The sequence below is a fragment of the Orcinus orca genome, chromosome 13, assembly GCF_937001465.1.
Source record: "Orcinus orca chromosome 13, mOrcOrc1.1, whole genome shotgun sequence".
Lineage (NCBI taxonomy): Eukaryota > Metazoa > Chordata > Mammalia > Artiodactyla > Delphinidae > Orcinus > Orcinus orca.
In genome coordinates this window covers 45,094,580-45,117,800 of record NC_064571.1, presented here as the reverse complement: position 1 = coordinate 45,117,800, position 23,221 = coordinate 45,094,580, and the positions used below count along the sequence as shown (strand labels likewise).

Below are 23,221 nucleotides of genomic sequence, written 5' to 3'. Positions count from 1 at the left end.
GATGAATGCCTCCATATCAGTGGCTGCTCATGGCCTCCCTTTTGGGGTGAGTGTTGTCAGTCAGTGTCTGGAGGATGTGGGCATTTTGCTCCAGATCTAATTCTAAACTGGTCCATTAGGTTAATGTCTTGGTGAAAAGGCAGGATGGCCTTGTCACCATCATTTCATTCAATAAGTTTGCATATAAGGATAAAGACTGAGTGTCTGGTCTTCCTTTTTTAAACAGTCAAGGGCAATTCTTCATGACTCTTCTCACGAGGACACAGACTTGTCTTAGTTGTGCCATCTTGCTGACAAGGACAAGCAATAGTTCTGGTCTGTGGACCAACTCTTCCCATCCATGGATTCTCTTCTTTCATGGAGCTTTCACTGCAAATTTGGCTCCTTTTCTGAACCTACAGCATCCACATTTTAATGAGCTGAGAGAGATGCCAAGATACATAAGAGATGGTTTTAACCCTCGAAATCTTAGTCAGTAAATGAGGTAACATGTGACGATGTTCAATAAATCACCATGCAAATGTGAGGCAATTTGAGACGATCCTTGAAAGAAAGATGGGAAATGTTTCTATGGTTTCTGGTTGTGGAATAGTTTGAGCAAAACCACAGATGTGTTTATAATCAGTGGACAATCTTTTTGGTCCTTATTTTATTTGGCCTGAGCAATACTTAACACTGTTGACCCTTTGCTTTATCTTGAAGGGTTCTCTTGGCTTCATGACACCACACTCCACTGGTTTTCTCCCTGCTTTTCTGACAGCTCTTTTCAACCTCACCCCCAGGTTTCTATGACCATATGTATGCTGATGATGCCTCACCTGTGCCTCTAGCCAGGCTGCTCTCTTGAAGGTCAAACCTATATACCTCTCTTCTGTTGACACCCGCATATCCAACTCTTACTTAAATACCTTGAGTCCAGCATGACCAAAACTGAACTCCTTTTCTTTCTCCCCAGATATGCATCTTCCTCAGTGTTGCCTATCTCAATGAATAATGTACATCTAGTTATTCAAGTTGGAAACATGGTTTAATCTTTGACTCCTCCCTTCCCAACACCCTCCATATGATAAATCATCATGCCCTTTATATTATAGTTTCTTAATATCTCCTGAATCTGTCCAGGTCTCTCTGTCTCCATTGTTACCTCCTTGGGTCAGCTTTCCATCATCTTTTGCTTGGATGACTATAGTAGCCGTCTGCCTTCAAGCTTTCCTCCAGCTAATTCTTTCTCTACATTGCAGGCAGAGGAGTCTTTCTAAAGTACAAATGCCATCATGCTTTTTCTTACCTTAAAGCCTCCTAATAGCTCCCCTTTGCCCTAAGGCAAAGTGTCTACATCCTTAAGTAAGGCTGCTTGCGTTTCTTGTTCTGGCCCTGCTGGCCTTTCTTGCCTCATCTCTTGCCACCACCACTCAGGCTCCCTGAGCATCAGCCATTTTGAAGTGCTCTTGCAGTTTACAGACTCCTGAGGTGAGTTTTCCCATCTCCAGGACTTTGTGCACACAGTTCCCAGCTAGCACGCTCTTCTCCCTTGCTCTGCCTCTGGACTCAGCTGGGAAATCACTGTTCATACTGTATTCTAATGGCCTGTTTACTTGTCTATATCCCTTTAGGTTGGTCAATACCTCTTATAGAGCCTGGAACATTTCAGATATTCAGTAGATACTTTGTGGATGAATGAGTTAGTGATAACACATGGAGTGTCTTTAAGGATGGCAGATTCCCCCAGTCTGACTGGAATGTAGGCTATATGAAGGACAGGAGTGAAAGATATGAAAGGTGTTTTGGTGTCTTAGGTTGGGTTCCCTGAACACAAATTCTGAGATAAAGATTTCAGTGCAGAAAGTTTATTGGGGAATGCTCTTGGGGCCAACTCCTAAATTAAACTTTACTAGGCCATGGGATTCCATTTAAGGTATTTACACAGAGAAGTCATGTGACCCGGAGCTGTACTTAGGAAGATTAATCTGGCTGAGGTGTCTAGATTGGATTAAAGGTGGAGAAATTGGAGACAGAGAGGACAGTGGGAAACTTTTTAAATGGTCCAGGTGAGGAAATAAAGGCCTGAGCAAGGGTGTTGGCAGTGGAAATGGAAAAGGCAGGTGGTTATTTGCAAGAGATATAACAATGCTGGAATCCACAGGCCCTGGTGACTGATTAAATATAGGATGTATGGAAGAAGAAGGAGACTCAAAAGTCTGTTCAATGTTTTGAGCCTGGCTGAGATGTAAGAATGATGATACAAGTGATGGAAATTTAAGAAGAATATAGTCTTGGTAGTAGATATGTTGAATTTGCAGTAAGGCAGCCACTCAAGGAGAAGTGGCCTATAGGCGGCTGGGCAAGGAGAGATAGGGAGGAGATAATGACATTCTAAGTAGGGGTTGATGGTTTGAGATGGAGCATCGAGGTAGGAATACACATCACATGTCCAGGGGACCATGAGAAGATCAATTTGGCTAGAAGAGAGAATTCATTGAAGGAAATATTGGCTTAAAAAGTTGGAAAATTTTTTGTGGAGGGACTTGAATAACAGGCCAAATAACAGAGGGGTTAGAAGAGTTCAGGAGATTTCTTATAAAATTGCCTTGTTTTCTGAAGTTTGATCCTATCTCCCATATGAATGTGGGTCTCCATAAATCCAAAGAACTAGAACTCTTCGCTTGAAAGACACTCTGTTTTTTACACTGAAGTGGCTCTGAAGACTGTTGGTCATTGACATTCTTTTTTGTGGAGATTATATGAAGACACATTAAAGGAAAGTCCAGTTTGCATGCATTTCTGAGATTTTTATATTCAGTCTTTGCTTAGCTTTCATGAGGCATGAAAGATCTGTGGCCTAATTGGTCAGCAGGTTTACTGGCTCACCCTGTAAAGTAAATATTGTGTAGCTGCAAGTGGAAAGTCAGTATGTATAATCTAGCTGCCTAGTCACGCCTGCCCAAACGCTGTTGAAAACTTTGACCAAGGGCTATAAAACTGTCAAGAGCTAGGGGCCAAGCTTGCTTCCACACCAAATAGCTCGTTACTGAAGCTATTGGGAAGATAACAGGGCATGCATTTGACTTGCTGGGATTCCTTCTTTGCTACAGAAGCATCTGGCAGAGCTAAATAGCTTTGTGTTACATAATTTTTCATTTCTTGTTTTTTATTTATCCTCTAGTTCGATTTATTTGACATCAAAACTTACTCTGCCCTCCTTTAAGCACACTCATAGAATGTAAAGTGTATCTTGATATCAGTGCAGTGACTTGAAAATGGAATCTTCAGATTGGCCCTCAGACCAGTAAAAAAAAAAAAACAAACAAAACCAAAATTTCTTTGGTGTTGTTGAGCAGATGTTTGATTTTTACCCCCCTCCAAGGTGATCATGGGCTGCTATGAGACTTCCCCACTGCCATTTAATGACATTCGCAACATCACTTATTTTCTATGCATAATTTAATCACAGAATATTTAAAACATCTCTTGAGAAAAGGATGAGAATTGCTGCTGAAGGGATTAACCTTTTTTTTTTTTTTGAACAGGAGGAAGTAAATGATATGTACTGAAAGCCCCATGGTTACTTTTGGAATGGTCTACTAGATTTGACCAGTGCTGGAGAGTATTCAGTGGATGATTTGCAGTTACATCTGCTAAGGTAAAGTGGCCTGGGTGTGTTTATAGCTTTCTGCACAGCTAATTGCATGAGCTTTCACTCAACAGACGAAAACATGTCAAATCTTGATAAATTGAAAAAAAAAAAAAACCTAAGCGTGTTATTAAGCTGCAACTGATATTCAACAGCTCTACATAAATCTCTAAGAAGCAAACGAAGGAGTATTTACTCTTTTATTCATTGTTCAACTTTGCCCAATCGATTTTATGCTTCAGTCCACAGAAATGTTTACTGCACTATAAAGGTTTTTTTATATTTTATATTTAACAGTGTCATTCAGATGTTTGGTCTAAAGAGGGTACGTTTCAGTGATCCAAAGAATCACATAAGGGCTGTATGTTGTGTTTTCAATTAGAAATCTTAATTGCTTAATGCCTTACTTATTCCATTTAGATCCTTCCTGAATCTAGGCTAATTTTCATGGCTGCCTTAGCTATCCCTAGCATAAACTTTCCATTTACTCCCTATTTACCTCAGCTAGAGATGAAGAAGAGTCATCTTCAGACCTTATGTTGTAATGTTAGGAATGCTGAGAAGACCTCCTTATTTTCCAAATTAACTCTCATAAGTCGTTTTTTTTATTAGTAATATTCCTTTAACAGGCACCAAAGCCCTTAATGTAATTTACTTACCCATGGTGTCTATTAGCCTCATCCCTGGTAGACAGGATTTGTGGTTTACTGACATGTTTTTAAAAAGAAGCACAGAAAATATCCATGGCCACATAAAATTAGCCACTGACCAGTAATGAGGTGGTTAAGACTATGAGCTTTGGTGTCAAACTGACTTGGGTCATAGACCTGGCTCCACCACTTTCTCCCTGTGTGACTTGGGCAGTTTCTTCTCCAAGACTCAGTCTCTTCATCTTTCAAATGGGATAGAAATGCCCCTGTCATAAAATGAGATAGTATCTGTAAAGCATCTAAAGCATTTAGCATGGTGTGAGGCCACAGTCTATGGCATACAATAGGTGCTCAGGAAATGTTATTGTCATTACTATTTAAATATCTAGGCATTAAAAAATGCCTTTCTTGGAAAAGGGTAACACAGATATGGTAACACTAAGCTATGGTGTTTGTTTGTTAAGATGTTTGTAAACATGCCTTAGATTTTCACCTGAGGCCCTGGGCTAAATTCCATCCTAGGAGATTAATGTGAACTCCCGGCACCTGAATCCTTGCTCCCGACCCTCACTTCTGAATAAACACTTCTGAATAAAAACTGCTCCTGCAGCTTTTGCCTTTTGCATCTACTTGTTTGACATCTGGACCTCTTGCTCTGCTGTTGTGTAGCCCAGGGGTCCACAATCCCCAGGCTGTGGACCAGTACCGAGCCATGGCTTGTTAGGAACGGGGCCGCACAGCAGGAGGTGAGCGGCGGATGAGCTGAGCCAGTGGCTTCATCTGCCCCTCCTCATCGCTTGTGCTACCGCCTGAGCCATCCCCAGCCCCCCACCGGCCTGTGGCAAAACTGGTCCCTGGTGCCAAAAAGGTTGGGGACCGCTGGTGTAGCCAAAGGCCGGCCTTTTCCCCCTGATTCTCTCTTACCAGGACGTTTGGCTTTGTTATGCCTCCTCATCTACCAAAGTCTGATTCTCTGGTCTGAGTTCTTTTTGGCTTTGCCTTACCAGGTCAGCACTGATGGACCCATCCCATAGGCTGCATGTAGGTCACCAAGATGTTGAAGCCCCCAATTAATGGGACTGGTGGGCTCTTAATACTATTGAACAAGCACTCATATGGAAGATTCTTGTAACCCCCTCACAAATTTTAGACTGAACCTTCAGCTTTAATGTCCATTTTTGCTTAGGAAGCTTTAATATGGCTTGGCTATGAGTACCTATCATATTTCCAAGATTCCTATGGCTTTTTTGAGTTTGCTTTTAATTTTTTAAAATTGTAAAAAAATTAAATTGCAGATATAGGAAGGTACAGAGAGGAGAATACAGTGTCCTTTTAATCCTATCCCAGAAATAACTATAGTTAGTATTTGGTGTCCCTCTTCTTTCCATACATATATTTATGTAATTGAGATAGTACCTCTTACATTGTCCACTTAATACTATATCACAAATATTCCCCATTCCATAAAAATCTCTTTATTAACACTTTAATCACTGCATAATGCCCCACCGTGTAGATGTGCCATAGTTTAAACTTAGCCATTCCCCCATTATTATACATTTAAACTGTTTTCATTTGTTTGACTATTAGAAATGACACTAAAATAATCATATTTGTACATAAACATTTTTCTTATAAATTTAAAGCCCATTACTGATACCCTTTTTTTATAAAAGAATAGTTTTCTTTCTGCCATCCTTGGACAAGGAGTAAACAACTAGACTGAGACAACTGTAGACATTTAAATATCCATTGAATGAATAAATAGGTATTGAAAAGGTGATTTGCCCTCATTAAAAATGAATACATACAAGTGTGGAACTAAGTAAAGTGTTCTACTTACCCTTGAACACAAGAAGTATGTTAAAGAGAAGGGATATAGAGAAAAATAAGTGAAACTAAAAAGTAATCAAGGAGTTAGAAAACTGTTCTCTGCTCCAGTGGAACACTTCCATTGCCATACTAAAGAATATACAGTTGACCTTTGAACCACATGGGTTTGAACTGCATGGGTCTATTTATATGCAAATTTTTTCAGTAGTAAATAAAATAGTACTACACAATCCGCAGTTGCTTGAATCAATAGATGTGGAACCTCAGATATGGAGTATAAGGTGGGCTGGATGGATTTTTGAGTGGGCAGAGGGTTGGTACCCCTAACCCCTGCATTGTTCAGTGGTCAACCGTACTCACTTTCTAGCTTCTCCATTGATGCAGAGACAGCTAGCTAGTAACCAAACTCCTTTGCTCTTCTTTTTGAATACACAGCTAGACTCTATTTCCCAGCCTTCCTCACAAGTGTGGCCAAAGGGATATAGCAGAGCGATGTAAGCCACTTCCAGTCCTGCCCCATAAAATGTTCTCACTTTCAACCCGCCATTGATCCACCTCTTGTTGTAGATGAGCACAGGGACCTTGGAGGCCATCAGTTGCAGGGAGTAGAGGTCCCAAATAGAAGAAACTCGGTTCCTGAATCTCTGCTTGGAAACAGTTGTCTGCCTATTGGGTTACCAGAAACTTAGGCCCATTCCTGACATGTCCTTCTCCCTTATTATCCGTATGCAACCTGTCATTAAGTCCTTCGTCTCCTATGTATATTGAATCTGTTCATTTCTCTTCGTGCTCTCCACCAATACTTTTGTCCAAGTTAGCATATCATCTTTTCCTGGGCTGCTTGCATAGTCTTCTAACCTGCATCCATTCTGACCCCATTCCAGTCTATCTCAAGGTAAAAGGGTGTTTTACCAAAGTGCAAATATGATGACATTATTTACCTGCTTAAAATATTTAAATAGTTTTCAATTTCTCTAAGAATAAAGACAAATTCTTCAGTGGCACCCTGTCTAGCTTTATCTCCTATCAGGCCACCTCTTACATTTTCAGCTTCACCTACACTGGCATTCCAGTCCCTTGTATTCCATCCCACAAAATACTTCTTCCCTCCGAAGGGCCTTTGTGTATGTAGATCCTTTTCTGAAGGCTCTTCCCTCCCTTTTTTTTTTCTTTTCTTGCCGTACGGTACGCGGGCCTCTCACTGTTGCGGCCTCGGACGCGCAGGCACAGCGGCCATGGCTCATGGGCCCAGCTGCTCCGCGGCATGTGGGATCCCCCCGGACCGGGGCACGAACCCATGTCCCCTGCATCGGCAGGCGGACTCTCAACCACCGCGCCACCAGGGAAGCCCTTCCCTCCCTTTTTATTCAGTTACCTCCTACTCATCTTCAAGAGCTCATCTCTAGAGACGTTTTTCAAGGGATGCCATGGTAGGTCATTTGATTTCCTCCCATTACAGGCTCTTGGAGCACCACCTGCCTTTTTGGTAGCTTCTGTCGTAATTGCAATTTTACATTTGTTTGTGGGATTATTTAATTAATTTGTTTCCCCCAATAAACTAAGTTCATTAAATGCAGGAAGGGTGTTTAAACAGCCATCATATCCATGCTTGTGGAAAGAATAAAATAAGGAGAGAAGTAAAGAAAGAAAGAAAGTTTGGGGAAATGAAAAAACTGATGGATGGAGTGAGATTTGTTACCACATTGTTTAGTATTAGGAGTCAGGATCTTGTTAAGTTAGGAACTACAAGATTTATGAGGTTTCTTGACACGTCCCTTGTTGTGTTTTACTTCCTTACCTTTGTGTGTAAATTCCCCTCTGCTGGAATACCCTTTTTTTTACTGGGACAAACCCTATTCCACCTTTAAGATCAGCCCAGCCTTCTCTGATATCTCCCAGGCAGGGTTAAATGCTCTCAGCTGTGCTCCCCTTAGAACATATTAAGGCTCTAGAGACAGATGTGTCTTGTTTCCATTCTTGGTCCTGCCCCTGCTTGATATTTGACCCTAAGCAAGTCATTGAATCTGCTTCTTCACCAGTAAAATGGAGCTAAAAATTCCTTCTTCATTGGATGAATATGAGGAATGAGATAATGGACTGAAAGCACCTCAATAAATATAGGTGCTCAATAAATAGTGACTACTTAAAACAAATGGAACCCAAATTTATTGTGTTTAATTTTCTAATCATATTGTAAGTTCTTTGAGGCCAGGGATTATGTCATATTTACCTTTGCTCCCTTAGTACTTAGCACAGTGCCCTGTGCATAGTGGATTCCCAGTGAATGTTTAATGGCTAATCACCAGATTAGGAAATAAAGGCAGATAATTGCTGCTAAGAGACAAACAGGGGGAACAGAATGTTGAATCACTACAAGAACACATCGAATAGAGGCCAGAGGTTGAAATATACTTTTGAACTTTTGAGCTTGAGTCAGAAATTAGTAACTCTTAAATACACAATTGTTATTAACAAGATTAATTGATGCCTGTACATTGTGGTGTTAAGTTTGAAATAAAGGGTCATCTCCTATACCTTTTTTCCCTGCCTATTCAAATATTCCAAGGCCCAGATTAAATGTCCTTGTCTATTTTCACAAAAGCCCCATATATGCTAGGCACAGGGTGACTTCATGCAATTAGGGATGTATCCAGGTTTTGAGCAAAACTTATACATACTTAGAAGCTCACTTTAAGGGAAAGAATACAAAATTATAAATGCAAAATTAGACACAAAAGTGAGTTCTTATTTAGAATAGCAAAAGAAATCACAAATAAATCACAAATTTTAAAAGCTGACAGCAAATATCACAGTCTGGGAAAATAATATTTTTTATTAATTAGCTGCCAGGAACTCCTTTGTAATAATTTTTCCCCTACATTTTTTTGGAAGCATGCTGTTTGATTGCCTATGGCAATAATTTTGTAACATCATTTCTTTTTTATTAATTTTTATTTTATATTAGAGTATAGTTGATTAACAATGTTGTGTTAGTTTCAGGTGAATGGCAAAGTGATTCAGTTATACATATGCATGTATTTATTCTTTTTCAAGTTCTTTTCCCATTTAGGTTATTATAGAGTATTGAACAGAGTTCCCTGTGCTATACAGTAGGTCCTTTCAATAGAGACAATAGAGACAATAGAAAGATAACTCTATCTTCTAGAATGGTTGAGAAAAAATGTTAAATTGACAGTTTACAGAAAGACTTCTTTGGTTTCACAAGCCATTTTGGCAATGATATACAAATTTTTAGAATTGTTGTCAAATTTGGGAAACCTCTATCAAGTTTTTATCACATAAGATATGTACAACTCTAAATCACTCTAAGTTTTCTTGTGCAGGGACTAATGTTAAACACCCTTTGAAATGGCCACACTAACTAGTGAGTTGACAGTGCCCTTGTTGTGGTAGTAAAATTACAATTTTATGTTTTCTTTACTGGTGTTAGTGTTCATATCAAAGTAGCAGGACACTTAAATTCCTTCCCAGTGTGTTCACATGATTCATTCCTTTTCGTTAATTTGATCAACGCAAGAGTCTATTCATTACTTCTATTTGAAATTTATTTCTTCGTCTCAATTAATTACAGTTTTTGGTATTATCTGAAACAGAGTTTTGGGGGTTATAATTCACTTCTCATTGTCAGAATAATTTCTAGTGAATTCTTATATTTTCATGGTATGGTGCATTTATAATTGCCTATGCTACATAATTAAATATATTCTTGAAAAGGCATTGAATAAAAACCAAATCCTCTGCTTTTCATTTTACACCTCTGGTGATTGGGAGAATATTCCATAGATTAGCTTCTGGCTCTGCATATTTCAAGACTTGCTTTTCTTCTACTACCTACTCTGGTGCTGGATACTGTAGGACACATTAAATTGTGATAGGACCCCTGGCCTTGAAACTCAGTACATGCTGTCAGGTAAAATGAACACAGAAGGTGGTAGGAATATTTTTAGAAGCTATTCCTACACCAGACAGGAACTGGAATTAAACATACATAGAAGTGACTGTGAACTATATAGGTATATTCCACTAAGGCCAAGTTAAATGTACCCTCCTAACTCAATTTCCTGGGCTGGATTCCCAAAAATCCTTGTGACCGTCCCAGTGCTACCTAACATGAGGAGAAGTGTGAAGGGTGGAACCTAAGGGGAAAGATCAATACTAACCCATCCAGCTAAAATGTATTACTTTTTCAAATTTTACAAAAATAATATGACACTGTGAACACATTGTAGGGTCCCTTCAGGGCCTTGGATAGGACTGGTGCAAGGCAAGGGCCTTGAAGTTTTAGCTTCACTAGGTTCCTTGAAAATTCATCTTTGAAGGGCAACCAATTTTATATAATACTCTGTAGTTGGACTTGTGATGTGCTCTGGAATTAGATAGGCTTATGGTGTTAAGTATACAATACCACTTTATGTAATGTCTTATGTGTCTTTGCATCGAATGGACATGTTTGGTGCCTGATTTGCTAAGTGAGTGATAGACAGAGGAGAAGACTAGAGTTTTCTCTACAGAAAGGAAGAGAGGGGAAAAAAAAGGTAGAGAGCCAACAGAAAAAGGTTAAGGAAAGACTCATGAGGTATGAAGCCATCAGGCCAGTTACATGTGCTTCTGTTGTCAGACTCCAAGCAGTGTGGATATTGCTGCCCACCAGACATCCCCTCAGCAACAGAAGCTTACTGGGGGTTGCAGTAGGAGTTTCTAGCTCACTGACAAGCCCCCCTATCAAGCCTCTGTTTCTCTTCTCCTCTGCCTGAGGGCTTTCTCCAGTGCCAGGAAGCTCACCCACCTGCAGGTAGTTGTAAGTGGGTGTGGCATTAGTGGCCCAGGAGCCGACCCTCACCATAGGGATGGGAGTTGCAGATAAACAGCCCAGTCTAGGCGGCTTCTGGTGGGATGCTTTTGAGGTGAGTTCCACACTATTTCTCAGAGGATCCCCAAAGATACTAAGTGCTAGTTTGCCCACAGAAGTGACCCACTCATTAACTCACTCATTGATTGGCATCTCTCCCTTCCCTGACTCACTTTCCCTAGTTTCTCACCTGTGCTTCCTAAGTTAACCTGTCAAACTACCAACACTAAGTTCTGTTACAGGGTCTTCTTTTGAGGCAACAGAAACCAGGACACCTGGTTTAAGTCATGTGCAAGTAATTTACCACTTAAAGAAACAATCTAAATATTAAGATACAAAAAGATAGAATACAGTTTTAAAGGAAATAAATAAACAGTTTGGAGCTATGCAACAAAATTATTTATTCGTGTTATATGCATCTGTTTAAAAAGAGTGCTGAGATTTGGATGAAACTAATTTAGTTTCTATGGGAAGATAAAAAAGAACTGAATTATTGCATTCAGGTCTTTAAAATTCTCTTGCGTTTATATTCCAACTCTGGCTTATTAAAGGGGTCTGTGCTCCGTTAACATACACATGCGCTTACAATATAAACAGCTTAACTAGACATCTGTGTTGACTACATATAAATGGCAGTTAACTTTTTGCCTTGTTTCTGTTCAACGATCTTGATATTTCAGTCTGCTGGCCAGATGAAACAAGATTGGTTTTCTGGTACCAGATGTGTCACAGTTTGTGCTTGTATTTTGCAGGTGCTCCCCCCAGCTGGGAAGATGGAAACTTGCCATCTTTCTGAGATGATGATTCAGGATAGAAATATAAATGTGTTAAAAATAATTCGACATATTAATGGAAGGCTTTGTCCCTTGTGGGCTTCTTATGCGTAACATATGAGCAGACCAGCAGCTGTTCTATATTTTAAAAGAAGCGTTAGAAAGTTAGAAGCATATATGGCTATTCAAAACATAAGCAACTGCTTGCATTGTGGAAACAAGGTTCGACAATAAACTTGTATTTGTGAAGCTTCCCCCCAAATAATAATCCCATTGGGTTGTGTTCAGGTGGTCGTAGGGTATTGAACAATCTTTCTATTTCCATCATTTAGATTCACTAAAACACCTTCCTTGTAGAGGCAGAGTGGTAGAGATGACTACAATTTTTTAGATAAAAATGGGGATTGGTTTGTAGGTGATTTCCACCCTCCAATATTTATATATTTTTAATCACAATAAAAAACCTTAATTTGCGGGGGGAGGTCATTTTAACTTAAACATTTTGAAAGAACCAAAAGCCCCATTGAGGGCTGAGTTGTTAATAAAATGTGGTATCTCTTATCTTATTTCAAGCCTCTAAAGCAAGAATCCTTTAGGAGATGAGGTAATGATGTTCATTGTTTGCTCCTTCAGTAATCACCTAATGCATATTAACCAATGTCAAGAATGGCAGTAATCTTTCATTAACCCCTTACCTTTCACTGATCTTATGGAAGGAAGGACTCTTTAAGCCTTTTGGTCTAACTTTTGAACAAGGATAATGCTAGCCCCATTCCATCTTTACTGTTGCTCTCAAAGCTCCCCCATAGAGAGATCTCTGTTTGTATCTTTAGGAATAGGCTTTTTTTTCTTTTAGAAATTGCTATCCTCTCAAGTATCGTAAGGTCTACATGATCGGTCCTTGAATTTCAGTTTCTAGAGTTCAGGAGTATTTTGTGTAACACAATTATTTCCACCTCTCTGGAGTTTTTAAAGAGAACAAATGAGCTAAAGTTTAACAGAGTAAATCAGAATCAAGTTGATATCTGTGCTTTTTCAATCCGACTGCAGTTAACAGCAGTGGTGACAACTAGTCATGGCAACGAGCAAAGCTGGTCCACAATTTGGGGTGGGCACTGCAGGAAGAAGCCTTGGAAGGAAGGGGATTGCTTGTTGTTGCTGAAATTTGGAGCATGGCCAATGAAAAGAGCCCTAATCTAAGTCATAAGACCTTCATTCAAGGCACAGGGATCTTGCTCAACAAACTGTGACCTTGAGCAAGTCTTAATAACATGGTTTGACCAGGTGGCATCTAAGTTTAGAATCCTATTATTATTAAAAGGAAGCGTATGTAATGGTTGATTTTAAGTTTAGAGGGGATGGAGATTGCAAGCTGTCAAAAAAAAAAAGCTATTTATGAGGGAAATTTGGCAGCTGAAGTGAAGGTATTCTCCTTTCTGAGAAGTCTTAAAAACCAAGAGGTCTTTCCTAACTGCTGTCAGAAAACAACACTGTCCAGTCAGAGAGCATGAAGTTTGAGAATCCAGGTATGGGCACTGGAATGGTGAAATGATGGAAATGACTAGTTCAGTTCTCATTATTGAGGCTTACTGAGTAGGAACATGTGAATTTCCTGGAAGCATGTTTGGAAGTGGAGGAACCCATGGCTGGACTTTTTTTTGCTAGTGAAACAATGTAAAATGACTTTCAGTTTAACATGAGAAATAATACTTCAGTTAGAATCAGTGGAAAGGAGTAAAACATTCACGATTTAACAGTGAATACTAAAAATATTTATTTTGAATTGTAATTCAAAAAATTTATAGCTAAATTGGGTTATTTCTCATGTCCTTGTCCCCAATAGCAAACCCTCATTTTGAAGACCTGTTTTGGGGTAGGAACTATAGTTTTCTTTTTCACCAATGCCCAGTGCTTCCCAACAGCCACTACATACAAAAATACTCAAATGCTTTAAAAAGTTTGGCAAATAGAGTCACCTTTTCTCTTAGTACAGCTCTGGCATAGGGAATAGGTACAGTTTTTAAAGCTGGAAAAACACCTTGTTTCAATATCCCAGTTTTATGGATAAAGAAACCAAGGTCCCAAAAAGCTAAGTCTCACAGCTAGTTAAGGTTAGAACTGAGACTAGAACCCTGGTTCTTCTATGCTTCATCAGGCTGTTAGATGTTGGAAGAAATTACCATAGAAGTTGCTCAATGAAGTTTGCTGCTGAATAACTATGATTCTGATGATGAATTATTTTCATAATTCTCATCTATGGGAGCTGGTTTACATCAGTGATTCTCATGGAGGAGGGGAGGAGGGAGTCATGTGTAGTTTGAAAACAAAGCACAGCTTTGTCTTACTGCTTTGGTTTGTTTTCAGTGATGATATTTACTTTATTTTGAATTTCAAATTACATTTAAAGAGCGCATGAGATTTTTATGTTTACTGAGGACAGTTGTACCTGTAAAGGAACTCATGTGTTAGCTTTTCAAAGTTCTTTCCAGGACTTTGCTTCTGTGAATGAAAAATTATTTTTCACTTGCTGTTCATTTTAGTTAAAAATGAAATTAAAAACAGGTGATTTAGGCTGTAAAATTAGTAGATGAATAGTCTAGGAATCTATATGTCTAGGATAGACATGTAACAGTCTAATAGTCTAATAATAGTCTAATAATGTCTAATAGTCTAGGATTATATTCCTAATCTATGAATAGTCTAGGAATTAGTAGATGAATAGTCAGATAAAACGAAATTGCAGGTGGAAACAACCTATCAACTACAGTCTATCCACTGATGAATGGATAAACAAATGTGGTATATTTATACAATTTATATTTATATTTATACAATTTATACAAATACAATACAATATTATTCAGTCATAAAAAGGAATGAAGTCTGGTACATGCTACAACATGGCTGAACTTTGAAGACATTATATTAAGTGAAAGAAGCCAGAAACAAAAGGCCACTTACTGTATGATTCTAGTTGTATGAAGCGTCTAGAACAGGCAAATTCATAAAGACAGAAAGTAGATTAGTGGTAACACCAGAACTTGTGGGAGGGGGGAATGAGGAGTGACTGCTCATGGGTATGGGATTTATTTTTGAGTGACGAAAATGTTATGGAACTAGATAGTAGTGATATTTGCATAACATTGCAATCTGATTTGTACACTTTAAAATGGTCAATTTTTTTTTCTTTTTTTTTCTGGTACGCGGGCCTCTCACTGTTGTGGCCTCTCCCGTTGCGGAGCACAGGCTCCGGACGCGCAGGCTCAGCGGCCATGGCTCACGGGCCCAGCCGCTCCATGGCATGTGGGATCCTCCTGGACCGGGGCACGAACCCGTGTCCCCTACATCGGCAGGCGGACTCCCAACCACCGCACCACCAGGGCAGCCCTAAAATGGTCAATTTTATGTGTATTTTACAATTAAAAAAAAGAAAAGGGATTGCATCAGTGACACTAGTTTATCAACCCTTTTCATGTCTTTATGATTTGTGAATAGGACTAAGCTTTGGGATGAAAGGGAAACCATCTTTTTTGCAGTTAATGACTTCTGTAGGTCCAAAAATATATATATAATATATTATTATTTTATCATAGATTATATTTAAATTATATAAATTATAATATATAAATTATTTATAGAATATATTATTATAGAAGTATATATAATCTATATGTAATCTATGTTTCTTAATATATAGATTATATATACTTCTATAATTATATATATGTTTAGAGGTGGGGGTGGAGGGTTAGGACTTATGCATAAATATTTCATAGAGATTCCTGTTTCTCCTACAATCCTCTGTGGAGGTAAAGATAAGACTCTGCCTTCTTGCTTAAGAGTAAAAAATCTGTTGTAAGGTCTTAGGCATTTTTTTTTTTTTTACTCTTATCTTTCCCAGCTCTGACTTGAAAACTGTGTCTATATGTAGGAAAATCAGTATATTGATTAAGAATGGAAAAGTTTAGATCAAACCTGAATTTACATGGACTATAAGTAATCATGTGGACAGGGTGACAACATACGCAACAGTCCCGCTGTGTTGTGGCTGGTTGTTTACTCTGCTTCCTTGTCTGACTCCTGGTTACACCTGTTCTCTCATCACTGTTCCAATGCCCCTGTACCCTTTAAAAGCCCATCCCGTGCCCTATTCACATAAGAAATTTATGTTTTGTTCCTTGGTCTCTTGGTGAACTTTCTTTTTGACAATTACTGCATATTTTGTCAACTCTTTGAGGAACATTTGTTTCTGTGGCAAGGTTATCTGGTTATTCATATGTGCTTTGAAATTGGATGTAAGAGAAAAATTGACTGCATATATTTTTGTGGAATGATTTTAACAGTCTTTTGTTTCCTCAACTTTAGATTGTTTCTTTTTAAAGAAGCAAATAGTTGTTTTTGCTCTGGCAGCTACAGATAATTTTTTCCTGGACACAAAAATTATATTGGCTGTTATTAGCTACACAGAAAAAAACCTCTAAAAGAATACTTATTTTTATTTAAAAATATAATACATCAAAGTGAAGCAGTTACATTTTAAACAAACAAGAAGGTATAAAATGTTTTCACAGAGTTAGGAGGGAGGGTAATTTGACTTAGTTCATTGTCAATCTGGATGCCAAGAATAAGAACCGTCACCATTTCTTTACTCTGTGAGCAACAAATATAAAGATGAGAAATTTTAGTTATACGTTAGTGAAGTTTTAGGGTTTTAATTTTATTCAAAAATCAAAACTTTTTCAGAAAAATAACTTTTCTTCATTTTGCTATACATTTTGTGGAAGTCCTGAATTCAGGAATGTTAGTACATTTATTGAGTGTTACGGACTGAATGTTTGTGTTCTCCCAAAATTCATATGTTGAAGTCCTAACTCCCAATGTGATAGTATTAGAACCTGAGGCCTTGGGGAAGTACTTAGGTCATGAGGGTGGAGCCCTCATGAATGGGATTAGTTCTCTCGCTCTCTTTCTGCCATGTGAGGATATGAGTCTGCAACCTAGAAGAGAGTTCTCATCAGAACCTGACCATGCTGGCAACCTGATCTTGGATTTCCACCCTCCAGACTGTGAGAAATAAATTTCTGTTGTTTATAAGCCACCCAGTCTATAATATTTTGTTATAGCAACTCAAACTGACTAGTACCCCGAGTTTGCTTCTTCAGGTCAACTCCAAAGTGGTTTAGAAAGAATTTGTTTCTCACCTCCTCCCCATAGATTTCTCAATATAATGATTTTCTAGGGGATATCTTATTCATTTGGGGAATTTTGATTACTGTGCTTTTTTACATTCATAACAAAAATTTCTGACAAAATTTAAAATATCTTATAGAAACCACTATACTATGTGATAATGATTTACTACTATGTAATAAACAACTACATTTAGACTGATCATGAAAATAAAAACCAACACAAGTATGATAGATCCTCATTTTCTAAAGAAATATATCTTTATTGACTTTTTCCATTTTCTTACAAGCAGTTAAAAAACTCATTCTTGAACTTGCATGCTGTTCAATGTTATGATGGCTGCCTCCTTATGAGACTATCAGTGGAGCTATAGTAAGTTTCCTCAAGCACCACAGAAGACAATCATTGCTTGGTCCCACTTTTACAGAAAAGAATCCAAGTTTCACCGGAAAGAGTATGCTTAGCTCTCTTGAAGAAGACCAGTTTAGTGGATTAATGTCTAATTTACATACAGTAATAAAGACAAACTTTGAATCTTTACAGATTAAATGCCCACTTTATACCATGGTGTAATTGTTTGAATTATTGGTGAGTGTACAGTATATAGATGTAGATGTACTAGATATGTCTATAAATAAAATAGTGCTTTAAGATAACAATATTCTTTGGCTGATTTAAATGCCTATAGTGGACTCTTTTAAAAGACTAAAATGAAAATGGTCCCACTATTATTGTCAGTCTTAACACTGAGCTGGTGCGGAAGGTTCCCATACTGTTGACTGTCAGCATCTCCAGGTCCACTATATATTCTCTTGGTCCTGATAGCGACTTCACCAGCACAAGCATTGCACTTACAGGACTTGTTTGCTAAAATAAAAGAAAAAAGAGGGAGTGAGAGAATAATTTTTCTTGTATTGCAGTTTCTATTATTTGTGAATACACTTCCTATAAGAATTAGGGGAAGAATTTTTTTAATTAATTTATTTATTTTTGGCTGCGTTGGGTCTTCATTGCTGCGTGTGGGCTTTCTCTAACTGTGGCGAGTGGGGGCTACTCTTTCGTTGCCGTGCGCAGGCTTCTCATTGCAGTGGCTTCTCTTGTTGCGGAGCATGGGCTCTAGGTGTGTGGGCTTCAGTAGTTGTGGCACGTGGGCTCAGTAGTTGTGGCTCACGGCCTCTAGAGCGCAGGCTCAGTAGTTGTGGTGCACAGGCTTAGCTGCTCCGCAGCATGCGGGATCTTCCGGGACCGGGGCTCCAACCCATGTCCCCTGCATTGGCAGGCGGATTCTTAACCACTGTGCCACCAGGGAAGCCCAAGTGAAGAATTTTGAGGTAGGATTAAAGTCATTACTTAGTCCCTTCTTGGTTCTAATCCTTCTGGATCTTATCCCTTATCCACACATTAGTTCCAGATACAGGGACCTGCTTTCTTTTGATAGTTCTTTGTTTTCTACTCATCCCTCTCTGTTAATGTTTCTCTTCACTTTTATTGAGTAGTTCTAGCCTTTATAGAGACTGGAGTTCATGTGAGAATCTGATAATTTTTTGAACTGATAAACAAATTTGTCATCTTTCAGTTCTCAACATTGTGGATATGTCTACATTCTAGTAGGTGAAGAGGCATGTAAGTAGTTAATTTCAATAGAATATGGCAAATGCTAAGATATACAGGGATATGCAGGGTATATATGAAGATACACAGAGGTGTGTATTCACAGAGAAAAACAGAGGGACCCTGAAGCATTGAGGGAAGGCCTTTGAATGCCTGAGGACAGTCACCCAGAATAAGTGGGAGTTTTGTAAAGAAGGATGTTCTGGAGAATTGGATGCAGTTTCACTTTGATGAACAATATCATGGGTGCTGGAGAGCGCAGGGAGATGAGTTTGGACAGGCAGGCAGGTAGATGTGTGAATCTGAATGCCAAGAGGAGAGCAGGGATAGAAACAGTGGATTAGGATTTAGCAGTCATGTCAACAGGTGGACATTAAACCAAGGAAGAGAACGTATATGTGATAAGACTGGGTCTGTGAGAGGCCAACATTTAAGGAATGGGCAGAAGAGAAGCTATTGAAGGAAGCTGAGAAGAAATAGATAATTAAGTGGTAAACAGATGAATGGCAAGCAGTGTTCAATACAGCAGGGGAGGATGAGGGTGACTGGAACTGAAAAATGCCTCTGAATATAGCAGTACGGATGCTGTTGGTGGCTTTTTTCCAGAGCAATTTCAGTAGGGTAGTGGGAATAGAAGACCGAAGTGTAACTAGGAAATAAGAAAATAGAGACTGTGATTACAGACTGTGCTTTAAGAACCTTGGCTAGGAAGGGAGAAGAGAGAGAGGAGGCAACATCTAGAGGGAAAACAAGTTAAATATGTAGGAGGTATATTAGAGTTTGATAGAACAAGGTTCCAGAGGAAATGGAGTGAAGAATACAGGTGGTGGGTTGGCCTTGATTGATAGAAGTGAAACCTTGTCTTTGGAAAATTTAAAGGAGAAGGTTAGAAGGGGAACACATGGACTTAAGTTTGCAAGGGATGGGATGGGAAGTTCAAGTAATTTATGCCTGTTGGTTTCAGTGGTTTCAGAAGAGTAGGAGATGAGGTCACCTACTGAAAATGAAGGGTATAAGAACTTAAAGAATATGGGGACATTTGCGATCAGTGGCTGAAGAGAAGAAATAAAAGAAAGTAATAGGATTGTTGAGGACACATCTGAAGTTGGAGATTTATAGTATTACCAATCTGTGCTGACAAGCTGGGTGTGAAAATAGATGTGGATTACGTAATTGATCTAGAGTTGTTGGACAGGGAATTGAGGTGTTGGTGACAGAGTAGTTCAAGGGTCAACCAAGAAGTTGATGGAGTGGAAGAAAATGGTGGGTGAGGGGTCAGAGGATTAGTATCACTGTGAGGGTGAAGAGCAGATAGAGTGGGAGTGAGGGCATGAAAAAGAGGAAAGAGAATCAGTCACTGAGGGGGTCACCTGAGACTAAGATGATGATGTGGAACTGTTCTGCATGATAACAAAGTCCAGCATGTGGCCATGGGGTGGTGGCAGAGTGACATGAAGCTGAAGGTCATGGGGGATGAGATGGCCAGAGAACTGTAGGCTGAGGTAATGGATGACTATAATAGTGCCCAGATCTGAGTGATCTCACCTACTTCCTACATACTCTGCCTGAGTGGTCTCATCCATAGCCATGGCTTCAATTATCACATATCTGCCAGTGACTTAAAAGTCTATATTATGAATTCCAAGCCCACGTATCCAATTCTCTACTCATCTTTACTTGGATGTCTCATGGTGACCAGGACTCAATATGTCCAAACTGAACTCCTCACCTTCCTCTCTCCACTGGCTCCTTCTTCCTTATCTCAGTAAATGGTACCACCATTTACTGTGCTCAAGACAGAAACTTGGAGGTTATCCTTGACGCTTCCTTCTCCTCCACCTCCCCATAGCAAATGGGTTACCAAGCCATGTCCTTCCTCCTATATCTTCATAAATCTGTCCACTTCTTTTGGATTCACTGGCTACCACACTAGTCCCCCATCTTTTGAGCTACTGATTGGTCTCTCCATTTCCATTCTTGCTCCACTCCAATCCAGGCTCTACAGTGCAGCCAGGTATCATTTTTAACATGAGACTCTGATAGCAACTCCTCTACTTGAAACCCTTAGTATGGTCTGTCAGGCATTGTGTGATCTAGGCCCTGCTCATCTCTCCAGGTCCCTCTCAAGCCACTCTGCCTGTAGCACCTGGAGTTCCAGATCAACTTGTCTGCTTTTTATTCCTTCCATTTGCTAGTCTTTTGTTGCTAGTCTTCAGCTTAAATCTACTTCTTCCAGGAATCTCCCAGACCACTGCTGCCTTGGTTAGGGGTTAACTTGTGGTGTACTCATGAACAATCTGCAGTGCTCAGTTGTAACGCTCAGCATACTTGTGAACACTTGTTTGATGTCTCAACTATAAGCCCCACTGTGGCAGGAATTGGCTTGGTTTTATTCACTGCTATGTCTCTAGAACCTAGCATGGTGCTTGCCTCTTATAGGTAACAGTGATACCTTGAAGATGTTGATTGAATTAATGTATTCATTTAAAAATATTTTTTGAGCACCTGCAATGTGCCAGGTACCATTCATTCTATGTGCTGTGCATACAAGAGTGAACAGACAGGTAATGTCTCTGTTTATTACACTCACACTCTAGTAGGTAGTAGGTGACACAGACAAATAAATACTATGCAAGGTGGTGATAAGGGCTGTGAAGAAAAATAAGTCTCAGTAAGGAAGGATAGATATTGGTCAGTGTGGGTGGAGGATGGTATTCTACCTTTAATTTCATGTATTACTTCTTTCTAATATGTTCCCTTTTCTAGGGAAGAAGATTTTCTCAGTATTGTCCCAAAAGGAATATAAATAAAATCCTATATCCCACAGATCCTTTCAAGGATAAGGTCCAGCCTCATGTTTCTCAAGAAACATTCTTTGACTATTGCAGCCCACGTTAATTCTTTGATGTCTTGGAGCATGGAGTTAAACACAAATTTGTCCTCTGCTTTTTTCATAGATGTTAACTATGCCACAAAGTAATATTTAAAGCTCTTTGAAGTAAGGAACTGTGTATTACATGCACCTAGCATGAAGCTGAGTATATAATAGATGCTTAATTAAGGCCTGCTGATGGAGTCTTATGATTAAATGCCCTCTGCGCAAGTGGAATTTCAGTGGAAAAATTTTGTAGGATTTGATACAACTATTTTTTGAATTATGTGATAATAAATAGTCTTGAAATATCTTCCTATTTTAAATGCTTTTTTGGTTTCAAATAGTAGTATTTAATTCTGGGATTATCAAAATTGGCAATGTTTTATATCATTCATAAAAAAGGATTTTACTTGAGAAAAACACTGTATTTATATCTGAAAATATCAAGTCAATAAGTTCACTGATATGAATCATAAAACTTTAAAATTGCCATGTTTATTGCAAAAAAAAAAACCATACAGGTACTTTGCTTAACTCTTTGTTGATTCTGCTAAGAAATTTTATTTTCTTAAATTATGGCTAAGAATTCAAAATGGAAAATTATTTTTAAAGATGATTTTGAGATGAACCTATTTTACTGCCATGGGTTACAAATAATGTTATTTCTTTGGGTTAAAATTATTAAATTGTTATTATCTGAACTGTGTGAAATTCATTTAGAGTAAACTTCTTACAGATATCTAGTATATCTCAAATTTAAACATCAAATGTTAAAGAAGTTTATTTTTAGTTATTAGAAAAAAGAATAGTAATAGATTGTATTTTGGGTTGGGTTTTTCTCTTCAGAAGTTGGTCATGAGAGATTAATCATTTCTAATTTACTGGCAAAGAAACAGAGTCACATAATTCTGGAGCTGGAAAGGAACTTAATATATCAAAGAACAGGATAAACGAGTAAACATTAAAAATCTGTAAACTTTACCACGAGGATGAATTTCCCAATTTACTTTTCATATTCTCAAAATGAAATATTGACCTTAAAATCTGATTAAAAATGAAGAGTGCCCAAAGGAGTTTTGAGAAAATTGGAACTGGATGAATAACATCCTTAGCGTGAAAGACTTACCGTAACCCTGCAAACTGCTTGGTGGGGTGCCATCATTTTCACATGAAGTGGTGAGCCGTATTTGAAATATGTCGGAATTTTAACCTAAAATGAACTTGCTAAGATTTTGCAGGGGGGACTGGAAGGCTGAGGCACTGGAGTCAGGGAGATTTGCTGGGAAGCCCTTGGAGGGATTAGAGAGGTGCTAAGAGCCAGTTTAAAGGAAGAGAAGCAGAGACACAAGGAAACAAAGATAACCCAGGGGACACTGTGGAGAGAGAAATGGCAGAATTCAGAGAAAGATTTCATATAGGCAATGAAAGAAAGGGAAAACATAAACGTGACCTCACCTCACATTGCCTGCCTGGAAATTTGCAAGAATGGTACAACTATCTGTTGTACACATGGTGCGGGGGGGTGGGGAGTTGGGGTCACTTCTCAGATACTTCTGGGTGTTAGTTTTGGTGCAGATGTAAATAATCTTGCGAATGTAACAATAAGGAATTCAGCGTTTTTGAAAAGCTCTCCAGGAATTATTTTTTCTATGTACAATTAAATAGCTATCACTGATTTGTGGTATCTATTTGAGGTGTGTGTGTGTGTGTGTGTGTGTGTGTGTGTGTGTGTAGGCTTGTGTTTTGGTGGTCACACACAACTCTGTTAGAGTGTGCAACTTTTATCTG

At 38.8% G+C, this 23,221-nt stretch overlaps 1 protein-coding gene and 1 long non-coding RNA gene across 18 annotated transcripts in view; one reads left to right on the top strand and one right to left on the bottom strand.

Annotated features, from left to right (window-relative positions):
- The window catches only part of LOC117198314 (uncharacterized), a 424,014-nt gene that overhangs the window by 141,862 nt on the left and 258,931 nt on the right, over positions 1-23,221 (top strand). For all 7 annotated transcript variants that reach the window (XR_004479411.2, XR_007470860.1, XR_004479407.2 and 4 more), the window contains exon 3: positions 3,528-3,640. This is a non-coding gene — a long non-coding RNA (uncharacterized LOC117198314). The remainder of the gene's footprint in view (positions 1-3,527; positions 3,641-23,221) is intronic.
- The window catches only part of EFEMP1 (EGF containing fibulin extracellular matrix protein 1), a 68,234-nt gene continuing 62,197 nt past the window's right edge, over positions 17,185-23,221 (bottom strand). For all 11 annotated transcript variants that reach the window (XM_004284386.4, XM_033414213.2, XM_033414216.2 and 8 more), the window contains one exon: positions 17,185-17,814. In XM_004284386.4, the coding sequence (XP_004284434.1) occupies positions 17,653-17,814 (162 nt within the window). In that variant the 3' untranslated portion in view covers positions 17,185-17,652. The remainder of the gene's footprint in view (positions 17,815-23,221) is intronic.